The 13,226-nt window shown below is 40.1% G+C and overlaps 1 protein-coding gene across 1 annotated transcript in view; it reads right to left on the minus strand.

Annotated features, from left to right (window-relative positions):
- Positions 1-5,770: 5,770 nt before the first annotated feature.
- NLN (neurolysin) overlaps positions 5,771-13,226 on the minus strand; it is a 154,081-nt gene continuing 146,625 nt past the window's right edge. The window contains exons 11-13 of the mRNA XM_082243101.1: positions 12,858-12,986; positions 7,926-8,062; positions 5,771-6,511 (exon numbers count right to left, since the gene is read on the minus strand). Of these exons, the coding sequence (XP_082099227.1) occupies positions 6,380-6,511; positions 7,926-8,062; positions 12,858-12,986 (398 nt within the window). The 3' untranslated portion in view covers positions 5,771-6,379. The remainder of the gene's footprint in view (positions 6,512-7,925; positions 8,063-12,857; positions 12,987-13,226) is intronic.

Here is a 13,226-nt window from a genome sequence, read left to right on the forward strand (position 1 = left end):
TATAGCTGCAAAGGGTGGGCCAACTCAATATTGAACCCTATATACTAAGAATGGGATGCCATTAAAGTTCATGTGCATGTAAAGGCAGGCGTCCCAATAATTTTGACAATATAGTGTATCTGTCCCATATCTGCCTCACTTCTCCTGTTTAGCATATTCAACTGTGCAACAGAATCAATAAATGTCCCCCAATAAAATTAGGTGTTCCCACATATAAATGTTTGGGTTTGTGTGAAGCTACTCTTCCTTAACACAGCTCAGCTGGTCATATAGTAAACCTGTGAGGACAGAAATGTGAGAGCTGCCATATTTGCTTTGCTTTTAAAGGTGCATGCAGACTTCTAGTACGTCATCTTGTCATTGCCTGTTTTTGTAGGCTCAGTGATCCCGATTACAAAAAGTCATCCTATTACCAAAACCCATATACTGGATAACAAATGCCATGCCCTATTGCCCACCCTATTATTCAGTTTAAGTGATTTGTGAAGTGGATCTAGCTAGAGGAAAATCACAAGCGATACAAAGAACATGCAGTGGAAATAAAAATAATTAGTCCATGGGTTACTTACAGTTTCTTCCAGCACTGTGGATGTTTAATGGGTATGTTTAATAAAGACGTGAGAAATTAGTTTAGTTTTTAGTATTAGTTTGTGCATTTTCAGCACATTGTATTTTGCCTACCGTTGTGACAACCAGTTAATTACAAGGGTTCACATACTTTTTATTACAACTTTTATATGGCTCATGCAAACATTGGGGTGAAGAAAACCCATCTGTGTTATGTGTCAAACAATGTTTGAAGAACTTCTCTGGTAGCATCTGGTGTCAAGATCATAGATCTTGTTGTGAAATGCCATTTGGCCTGGCCTGGAGGTGGTGTGCATCAGGCATTGAACTGAGAAGTGACAGCATGAAAGCAATCAGAAGTTAGAGCACAATGATGCTTCAATTGGTTACTGGAACTTCTAGTTTTTTGAAAGTTTGTCATTGCAGTCTCCTGGAGACACTGATCTGGACAGACTGGATGGCTATTGATGGAAACAATCCATTAAGAATTTTGACTTTTATTTTGATGCCTCTCTTTATGAAAATGCATCACTTATTAATGAATGTTCTGTTTGCATTCGTGTTTTTTTTTTTTTTTCTTTTAAGAAGTATTTTTCTCCAGGTCTCATCTCGAGCTTGTTGACAAATTGAATAATTCAGTAGAACTCCACCACTTAGAATGGGAGCACAAATATTCTCATATTAACACAGGTTATCTCCTGCTTTGCCTGCAAGGATGTCAATTCCGCATTTCTTTTGGAAGTGGGGTCTATGATATTTAAAAGATGAGTTCACCTTCTCAGGCAGAATTTCACTTTTTCTAACAAATAGAAGCGTTTTCTATAGTCATTTCTGATCAAGCCATTCAAATGTGTTTATCTCTCACTTATCTCATCTATAGGCAGCTTTAATGTTTCACCTGTTAAAGAATGCTTTCTTCTTGCATCCCTTCCTGTAGATCATATCCCTGCATGCACTGGCATGCTGCATCACAGAACAGGGTGTGATAGGGCATGTTCACCGCTCTGAACATACCTTAATGTACAATATACACTGCTCAAAAAAATTCAAGGAACACTTTGAAAACACATCAGATCTCAATGGGGAAAAATATCACGCTGGATATCTATACTGATATGGACTGGGTAAGGTGTTAGGAACGAAAGGATGTCACATTGTTTGATAGAAATTAAAATTATCAACCTACAGAGGGCTGAATTCAAAGACACCCCGAAAATCAAAGTGAAAAAATGATGCAGCAGGCTAGTTCATTTTGCTGAAATTTCACTTCAGCAACTCAAAATGGTAGTTTGTATGGCCCCCACCTGCTTGTATGCATCCCCGACAACGTTGGAGCATGCTCCTAATGAGATGACAGATGTGTCCTAGAGGATTTTCTTCCAGATATGGACTAAGGCATCACTGAGCTTCTGAACAGACTGCGGTGCAACCTAGCGGTGTCGGATGGACCGAAACAATGTCCCAGAGGCAGTCTATTGGATTTACGTCAGGCGAGCATGGGGGCCATTCATTGGTATCAATTCCTTCATTCTCCAGGAACTGGCTGCATAATCTCGCCACATGAGGTTATTCTCGTGCACCAGGAGGAACCCAGGACCTACTGCACCAGCGTAGGGTCTGACAATTGGTCCATCCCGATACCGAATGGCAGTCAGGGTGCCACTGTCTAGCCTGTAGAGGTCTGTGCGTCCCTCCATGGATATGCCTCCCCAGACCATCACTGACCCACCACCAAACCGGTCAAACTGAAGGACGTTACAGGCAGCATAACGTTCTACACGGCTCCTCCAGACCTTTTCATGTTTGTCACATGTGCTCAGGGTGAAAAGCACAGGTCGCCAGTGGCGGACCTGCCAATTCTGGTGTTCAATGGCAAATGCCAATCAAATTCTACAGTGCCCAGCAGTGAGCACAGAGCCCACTAAAGGAATTGGGGCCCTCAAACCCCCCTCATGAAGTCAGGTCCTGATTGTTTGGTCAGAGACATTTACACCAGTGGCCTCCTGGAGGTCATTTTGTATGGCTCTGGCAGTGCTCATCCTGTTCCTCCTTGCACAAAGGAGCAGATACTGGTCCTGCTTATGGGTTAAGGATCTTAAATCAGCCCTGTCCAGCTCTCCTAGTGTGACTGGCTGTCTTCTGAAATCTCCTTCATGCTCTTAGACTGTGCTGGGAGACAGCAAACCTTCCGGCAATGACACATATTGATGTGCCATTCTGGAGGTGTTGGACTGCCTTTGCGGCCTCTATAGGTTCCATGTATTGCCTCACGCTACCAGTAGTGACACTGACCCTAGTCAAATGCAAAACTAGTGAAAAACAGTCAGAAAAGATGAGTAGGTAAAGTCATCTAGTGCACCTGTTAATTTAATGAACATCAAAAGCAGCTGCTGAAACTGATTAACAACCCCCTTTGCTACTTAACTGACCAGATCAATATACCAGGAATTTAATTGACTTGATGCTACACACTGTTCAAAAAAAAAAAAAAAAAAATGAAAGGAACACTTTTAAAACACATTAGATCTCAATGGGTAAAAAATCATGCTGGATATCTATAAAGATTTTGACTGGGTAGTGTGTTAGGAAAAAAAGGATGCCACATCATTTGTTGGAAATAAAAGTTATCAACCTACAGAGGGCGGGATTCAAAGACAACCTGAAAATCAAAGTGAAAAAAAGAAGCAGCAGGCTAGTCCATTTTGCTGAAATTTCATTGCAGCAACTCAAAATGGTACTCATTAGATTTTATGGCACAAACGTGCTTGTATGCATGCCTGTCAATGTTGGGGGAAGCTCCTAATGACTGATGGTGTCTTGGGGTATTTCCTCCTAGATCTGGACCAAGGCATCACAGAGCTCCTGAACAGACTGAGGTGCAACCTGGCGGTGTCAGATGGACCGAAACAATGTTGCAGATGTGTTCTATTGGATTTAGTTAAGGGGGCCATTCAATGGTATCAATTCCTTCACCCTCCATGATCTGGCTGCATACTCTCGCCTCGTGAGGCCAACATTGTTGTGCATTAGGAGGAATCCAGGACCCACTGCATCAGCGTAGGGTCTGACAATGGGTCCAAAGATTTCATCCCAGTACATAATGGCAGTCAGGGTACCATTGTCTAGCCTGTAGAGGTCTGGGTGTCTCTCCATGGATATGCATCCCCAGACCATCACTGGCCCACCACCAAACCGGTCCTCCTGAATGATGTTACAGGTAGCATAACGTTCTCCACAGCTTCTTCAGACCCTTTCACATCTGTCACGTGCTCAGGGTGAACCTGCTCTGATCTGTGAAAAGCACAGGGCGCCAGTAGTGGACCGGTCAAATTTGGTGTTCAATGGCAAATGCCATTCGAGCTCCACGGTGACAGGCAGTGAGCACAGGGGCCAATGGAGGGAACGTTGGGCCCTCAGGCCATCCTCATGAAGTCTGTTTCTGGTTGTTTGGTCAGAGACATTCACAAAAGTGACCTGCTGGAGGTAATTTTGTAATTTTCTGTCTCCTGGAATCTTCTTCATGCTCTTGTGACTGTGCTGGAAGACACAGCAAACCTTCTAGCAATAGCACGTATTGTGCCATCCTGGAGGAGTTGGACTGCCTGTGCAACCTCCAAAGGGTCCAGGTATAGCTTCATGCTACCAGTAGTGACACTGTCCTTAGCAAAATGCTAAAACTAGTGAAAAACAGTCAGAAAAGAGCATCCACCTGTAAAACCATTCCTGTTTTGGAGGTTGTCTCATTGTTGCCCCATCTAGTGCACCTATTAATATCATTAACACCAAAGCAGCTGAAACTGATTAACAACCCCCTCTGCTACTTAACTGAGCAGATCAATATCCCAGGAATTTAACTGATTTGATGCTACACTCTGATTAAAGAGTGTTCCTTTAAATTTTTTAAGCAGTATGTATGTATATAAAGGGCTGCGTAAATTGACAGCGCTATACAAGTACCTGTAATAAATACCTCTCTGTACAATCTGATTGCATAATCTCCTTTAGATCTGTCATCATGTAGTGTAACGGTCTGCCTGATTTAGTACAAATTGAATAGATTGTTCATTGTCCTATTCCATAGTTTTGATAAATCTAAGGGAAATTGTACAGAGATTGTACAATCAGATTGCAAAGTATATGGCCATCTTTATACAAGTACACAGGAGGAAGTGGATGAAGACGCTTAGCTGTCAGGCCCTGTTTACATCTCTTTTCAGATCACAACTTGCCCACACGCATTTCTTTGGGGCATTTTGGAGTATTTAACTTGAATGGGCTGCCCTATGTATGACAAACGTCTCAAAGAAGCCGCAACTATTTTTGTGGTACGTGGTGCATTTTTTACAGCGCTTTTTGGTGCATTTGTCGCATATTTGTCGCACGTCAACTACTAGCATGCCATTGACATCTAATTACATTGCAAGCATAATGCACATTTGCAGCACATTTCTTAAACACACGGCAAAGCACACATTTTCTGTTTAGTTTGCCAAGCATTTGGAAAAGCACAGATGTAAATGGAGCCACACTGTTTTCAGGCCCCATTCACACAGTGGAAGCGTGCATTTTTTGGCTTGTTTTTTCCAAGCCACACATAGGGCAGCCAATGTATTTCAATGCGCTGCTCTGCATGTGGCAATGTAGCTCAAGAGACATTCTGTCATGTTGAGGTTTGCATATTTTTACTGCGCATTTTACTGCATTTGCCGCTTGTTTCTTCACGCAGAAAAATGTGTGTGCGCTTGTGCGTTTGAGGTGTTATTAACAATTAAAGGCAGCAAAGCGCAAATAGTTCATTTTAGGTGAGTAAAGGTGGCCACACTATAAAATCTGAGAATGGTGATCGCTGATTGCATTGGAAATGCATGAACCGGCAGGAGTCTGCTGGAGGAAAGGGAGCAGGGGTCCTGAATACCAAATTGAGGACAGCTAATGGAGGAGTTTTCACCAGGACACTGAGGCTGAGGTTAAGCCTGGTCTAGGACAAGTAGAAAACTTTTCATTTTTTGCAAAAAAGGTACATTATTGGTATATAGGCACATAAGGAAGCTGGAATTTAGAAAAAAAAAAAAAAGCCTTTAAGGTTTTACACCCATAAATGAGGATACATAAAGGAGACATGCTCAGATTGGACACTTGGATAGGGTCTTTTAGCTTCCAAATGTTACTGGTTGTCAGATTTAGAGCTACAAGATGCCCTTATGTCAATGGGAGAAAACGGCTCCTGTGCCAGTCTTTCTCAGTGCATCTTACAGCATCCTTAACTCCCAGTCAATGTAAGAGTTGTGTGTAACCCAGTCTGAAAGTCATTTTTTATTTTTGTGTTCCCCCTCAAATTAACATCTGGATCAGGCAAAATTCTAGATAAATAACCTAAATCTAGCTCATAACTAGTAATTTTGCATGCACTATATTTATTTAAATTAGGTTTTAAGAACTCTACAGCAGGTCATATATGAATTTATGATTTTTCCTAGGCAAACATAAGTGAGAAGCACAATGTTCAATCAAGCAACCACTAAAGGAGAGGAGAGTTTTAGTATACAATATGGCAGTGAAAATGCACTTGTAAAGTTAAAACGAGTTCTTGTTTCCAACCTATTTGTAACAAATACCTAATGTCCTGCTTCAAAATCAACACAAATGAAATTCGATATATAAAAAAATTCCATTTTGTGTTTTAAGTCACATTTTGGCATAGTATAAAGAAAGTGTCAGTATGTTTTGGCACATTATCAAGGCAGTTATTGTTCAGAAAAGTCACATAACCTTTTTTCCCTTGAAATGTATACAATTAAAGAGTAACTACATTTTATGGTCTCAATCCTTTACTCAAGAGAAAAGCTTTTTGGTTTGGCTCACGACCCAGGAATTCCCGCAGCAGATCCATGCCATCCACTGATCCTCCCGGCTTGAGGATAAGGTCTCTGTATTTCTTTCCAACCTACAGGGAAAAAAAGTCACAGAGTGGGGTCATAGAGCTGTATGTGTAAACAGAATCTCAAATACTCATTGCAGAGAGCGGTAAAAATAAGAGACAGAAGATGAATGGATATCCCATGGGTTCACTGATTCGCCTGGCTAAAGCACAGTCAAGTAACCATTAAAAGGAGCCTATTTAAAACAAATATATGTAGAAAACCTTTGCTGCAATAAATTGTCAGACTGTTATGCTGATCCGATACTGTAATATTTTCAAAGTCACCACCTTAAAACAAACATACAGCAATTGAAATCAAGAAACCTGACCTGTAATGCAATGTTAAATAAAATTATAACTGAAAGCTGTTTCTAGTACCAAAGTCTAAACTTGTAATCTTATATAAAAATAAATGTTAGTTTAGCATTAGAGTAGTCCAGCAATGGCAGACTAAATATTTCTCTTAATACAGGTGTCCTTTAAATTTCCATGGTGGTGGGAATTTTGCTGATTTTTTTGTCATGACTATCCACATTTTATTTTTATCAGTGGTACTGCTTTCACACTTTTACTTATTATTTTCTGGTGTAATGCAGCAGGATAGGAAAAACAGATTTAATGTGATTTTAAATTACTGGTCTGCTGTAAAGTGGTACTACAGGAAAACGAAATGTAAATGGTTATAGTACTAATACTGTAATTTTACTTGTCAAAATATGGGTCATTTTTACCAGTCATTCCTATGATAAACATAGTTCTGATAGTTGATAAGATCACTCTGCTTCTTCCCGTTTTAGAATTACTGCATCCTGGTCACTGTACATGGGTAGTAATACCGATTTACTGCCCAATGAGAAGGCTGGAGGGGGTGAAGTAATATAGGAAGCTGTAACATTGAACAAGGTGGATTAATTGCTTAACCAGGAACTATGCAAACCATGTTATTGGCTGTGCAGTGTGGGAAATGTGTACAAATACCAACCACTTAGACCATGTGACACATATAGCTGCTCCTTATGACTCCCTTGTGTTGCAAAGCTCATGCTCAGTGGTGGGTTAGAATTGTAAACTGTACAATTTGTAGACCTGGAAAGCTGCGTTTGAAACATATATAGGTTTATTAGATAATCGGTTACAATGGAGTTTACTTTGACTGGACAGCCTTCAGTATTATTAATTCTAGCTATGTTTTTCATCTGTAATACCCAATGTATGTCTTCAAAATCTAATCAAGTGCTATTTCTCTTTACTGGAGTTCCTAAGATGACAAGGTAGATGGCAGATGCCTCAGTCCACCCAAGTTCACCCAATATTTAGATATCATTGTGGTCAATTGATGCTGTGGGTTGAGCAGTTTACCCTCTGAAACATTATTCTTCTTCCACAAGATCGCTCAGAGGCTTCAGATAAAAAGACACTGCGGTCTAAGAAACCTTACCTCTGGGTCCATTATTCCTTTTTGTTTGAAACAGCTGTAGAAGATATCCATTGAGAAGACTTCACTCCACAGGTAGCCATAATACTGTCCATCATATCCCCCGGCCAGGTGCCCAAAGGTGGCTGGCATGTTTGTGCCTTTAATCACAAATACACAGAAATATTTAGGAAAAACATCTTCATCAAAGCACTATGTACCGTAAGGCTAGGTTTCCACTAGTGCGGCTACGAAGTCGTGCTACTTCTAGCACGACTTCGTAGCGAAAGTAAACTGCGGCTTCAGTGAGACTTGTCCCTCATATATAGAGGGAAATCGCACTGAAGACGGCTCAAAAGTAGTGCACGAACTACTTTTGAAGTCGCCGCAACTGAAGTCGCGGCAGTGGAAACGGGCCCCATTGAAAACAATGGCTTTTGACTTGCTGTGCGACTTGACATGTGTCAAGTCGCACTAGTGGAAACCGAGCCTAAGGGTACCGAGCCAGTCACTTGTGCATCATCATGCTGTTTTGGTTGCAGCTCAGGAAGTGCTCAGTTTCTCTGTCTGAAAATCAGCAACAAACATATCAGTTATGTGTATTTGTGTAACTCCCATTACCTGCAGATGTGTACTTCTAATAAATAAATCTTCCTGCAGTGTCTTCTTCATACCTGCTAGATACTGTCCTGAGCGTGCGTCTTCCAGTGCTATAAAGGTTACAGAACCTGCTTCTATTCACAATACATGTACCGCCAGACTTGTATAAAGTACTCAAAATTTCTACTTGAGTAAAAGTACAAGTGCTCGATCAAAAAGTGACTTGAGTAGAAGTGGAAGTGCTCGCAGAAAAATTTACTTAAGTGGAAGTACTAAAGTATTCAACATTTTTTTTACTTAAGTATTGCAAGTAGTTTTTTCAAAAAATTTGCTACTTAAGTACTAAAAGTAAAAAGTACCAGTAGTTTTGAAAAAACATTTCTACTCAAGTACTGAAAGTAGAAGTACAAGTACTGTGTTATGTAGTTATTAAAGAAAGAAGTCAAAAGTTTGAACATCATATTGTTTTTTATTATTTCAAATGATTTATTCAAATGATTAACCTAAAGGACAATCACAATTCCTTGTAACCAAAAAACAGATAAAGTATGTCCCTCCCTTCCCCTTTTAAAGCATCCACCTTTTAAAGCCAGGGTTGGTCTCCTTACTGAGCTTCCTCACTCTCACAGCCAGGCAGATCACTTGAAGTTGAAGGGCCAGGGGTGGAAGGTGGTGTTTTTGGTTCCTCCAGCTTTTCAGCTGATCAAAAGGCAGAACAGGAGCATGCGCAGTCTTCTTAATCACGGTTTAATTTGATTTGCTCAATTGATGATGATGTGCCAGGCCAGCTTCATCAAACCTACAACGCTTAAAGTGAAAAATGCATCAAAAACTACTAACAAAGTGGCTGTGCTAAAAATGCTAATAAAGTGCCTGCAAATATATATATTCTTCTTGTATTCAAAATCATCGCCCACAGTATCAAAAATAAAGTGACATGTCTGTGCTAAATGCAGTGCAAATTATTCCCACAATGTAAATGTAATTCATATAAAATATATATGACAATACCACAATAAAATAAGTTGTGATTGTGAATAAGTTAGGTGCAAGTTTAAGTGTGTAAACTAAACTTTATAATGAAAAGTCCATAACTGAATTCCAGTGTGCAATCTAAGAAGTGCTGTCACTTGCTGTCAGATGCTTCCACCTTTCTTCTGTGATCTGCTCAAGTAAAGTGGTGGACTGGATAGCCTCTCTCTCTGCCTCTCACCTTAGTAGCACTGGCACTGCACTGGTTCAAAAAGCTGTCTATATTATTTTCATTATAAGAACTTGTCAGAACATGCTTCCACCACCTGTCCTTCACACTAGTAGTGCTCATTTGCTTTGCTCAAGTCAAGTGCCACTGCCAGTGGCCACTGCAGTGCAGGCACAGCCGTACAGGCAGAGGCAGGCCGCAGGAAGCACAGGCACCACCACAACACAACACTTATGGTCCATGGACCATGGATGGTCGGATAATCATCATAGCCGTCAGTCTCACTCTTCTTGGTTCAAAAAAGCCACCCATGACCCGTGTGTATATAATATATTAATATTTTATATTGATTATTTGATTCTCAAATGGCACATTTGCCATGGCAAGGATTAGGCCCTCTCCACTGTCCACCTCACTCACCTCATAGAGAAGAAGATAAGATAACGAAGAAAATGCTCCGAGTCCTGCTCCCGCGTCCGGCCGCCCGCGTCACAACTCCTCTCAGTAAGGGCCCTACCGCGGGCCGTGGCGCAAGCGAGGCTGTGGGATTGATTGAATTGAGTTGTGCTGCCTACTGCTACACGCTACCTACTACTAAATTGTGAGTCAGTATATTTTATTTCATTTTTATATATAAAAGCGGTATTGTTGAGCACTACTAGCCACTAGATCTCCTGGCTGTCACTTTGTCACATGTTGGGGAATCACAGCGGCTCGGCTCCAGAAGTGGCGGGTGTCCCCGTCATCCTGCCAGGGCCGCCAAGAAGTTCATCAACTAATCTTAAGTTATTAATATCTTATAAGGAGAGGACCAATGGGATTGAGAATTGAAATAATTAAATATATATGGCTTTTTGAACCAGTGCAGTCAGTGCCACAGTGCCACCCAGACGCTATCCACCAGTGCCACCACCATTAAGTGTGTTGGTCGGTCACTCGAGCACTGAAGGAGGTGGAAGCATCTGACAAGTGAAGTGACACTTTAGATTTGCACACTGGAATTCATTTATGGACTTTTCGTTATAGATAGGTTTACACACTTCAACTTGTTGCACGCACCTGACCTAACTTATTTCATAACTTATTTTATTGTGATTTTATTGTCATATTTTATATGAATTTAATTTACTGTTGCATTGTGGGAATAATTATTTTCACTGCATTTAGGCTTTAGCACATTCATGTCACTTTATTTTTGATACTGTGTGGATTGTGAGCAGGGCACTGGGGGCAACGATGATATTATATCGATTGCACAGGCACTTTATTCGCACAGCCAAGTTGTGTTTGTTAGTAGTTTCTTGATGCACTTTAAGCGCTGTAGCACAATTTATTTGTTTGTTTCATATTTTCTTTTTATTGGAAAGATTTGGTATAGCAGCTTTTATTATACACAGCCTTTATTTTCGTATGCGCTGATTTACACATGACATTATACACATTTTTTTGAGCTTCATGAAACCTGCCATCTACTGTTCTGGCAGTGGTAATTTTTTTAAAAGTAACGAGTAACTATGCAGCACAAAAAAAAAATACTTGAGTAGAAGTATCGAAATCATGGAAAAAATGTAGTGAAGTAAAAGTAGAAGTAGGAGAAAAAAATTCTACTCTAGGAAAGTACAGATACCGCATTTCGGTACTTAAGTACAGTACTTAAGTAGTTCTACTTCTTTACTATACATCTCTGTGTACCGCCCATCGACCCCCTTCTGCCCTCTCTGCCAATAATAGAACTCTTCTTATCACTATCACACAATGCATTGCATTATGTGAATGGAGGAGGAGGAGTTTAATGACAGCATCGCCATCTCTATTCGCAAAAACTCAATGCATTGTGTGATTATGGTAAGGCGAGTTCTATGAATGGAGGAGAAGGCAGGCAATGCAACTTTTGTGAGTAGCAGCAGCTTCTGTTCACAGCACTGGAATACCGAGTCAGCCAGAAGATTTTTATCAGAAGCAGACGCTTGCTGGTAATGGGATACACACCAATACAAATAACAAATGTGTCTGATGCTGTATTTCATCCCTCCCCAAAAAAAAAAAAAAACGAAACTTCAGCTTTATATAATTGTCACATCCTTACAATATGGGCACCTGGAGGTGTTCTAATTGTGTGAAATGCCTATCCCTAAACTAAACTCCCACAATATGATATTCATTTATTAGGAGATATTTGCCAATGCTCATCACCATCTAAAAAGGATGCAAGTACTGCAGTTTTTATCATTAGAAAACTGGGATTTGCTCAAGTGATCATAATGCAGTCAGATCATTTCATTCAGGAATCAATCTGAAATGGGCACATGGTAAAACAGCTACTTCTTCAGAACACAGGAAGGTAGAAAATACGCAACAGGTTTGCTAAAAGCAATCCTTACAATGAACATACATCACCAAAAGGGGCTGTTTCTTTGTAAAAACAAAAAAATAAACCTGAAGTATAATTTAGAACTCATATGTATATTTTTACCCAGTTAACTTTTCCAACCTTTATCTGCTCCAACAAAGTAACACGATATTATTTAGATATTCTAACACTAATCATGGTTACATATATATACAATGTTGTTGAAGTACTGTTCTGGAGATAAGGCAGAAGGTATGTTGGACTGATGCAGAGAGACTACTGCTTACGCATGGAGAGCAGTAGTCCTCCTCTACAACGTACAGCAGGGTGAAAACTTTTCTCTGAAGCTGTAAAACAGTGAACATTTAAAATGTCCCTGAACCCTAATTTTGTTTTATTATCATTTTGGCTAAAACTTCTTCAATTTAGCTTTCTACAAATGTGGTATTCTTACTGTCCGTTTTTCGAACTAGACCTGCAGAAGTCTGTTCTATAGGCAGACACTGCCATCCAAAGTATGGTACTTATGCAGCTTCCTATGTCCTGCGATCCCTAGAATAGACCTTTTGTGTATTAGCATTACAGAATAATAAGGAATCTGGCTCAACATCTGCATGGTTCATCCATTGTATTCCACTCTTAAGAAATTATGATTTGGTAACATTAGTACTTCATGCAGACTTAAACATTACTGCACAATACAATACAATTGTATAATACTCTGCCATGCCCGAGTACCTTTATTACAGGTAATCTTTTTTAATATAAGGCACTACAATGGACACAAGAAACAGTTACACCATACCTGGTGTGGCAGGGATCCCTAGAATCTCCTCCGAGAACTTGGCATATTCACTAGCTGTGTCAGCAGACGGCTTTGTGTGCAGAGATTGGTCAAGTTTACTGAGAACTATCTGACGAAGAGTCAGGATACCTAACAGGCACAACAGTAAAATTATTAGAAACGTTTTATAACAATTACTTGGTTTGCAGACATAAGTTACTACTTTGAATTGATTCTACTACTCCTGAAGCAGTAAGTTATGACTATATCAGGTTTGCAACTATAACTGAAAGATAATAAATTATTTGGAATGGCCTTTCTCTAATGAAAGTGACAAGAAAAGTTTTGCCTAAAGAAACAGAAGACCTGTCTTACAGTGACTTAATCAGG

The sequence above is a fragment of the Pelophylax lessonae genome (assembly GCF_965119305.1).
Source record: "Pelophylax lessonae genome assembly, chromosome: 1".
NCBI lineage: Eukaryota > Metazoa > Chordata > Amphibia > Anura > Ranidae > Pelophylax > Pelophylax lessonae.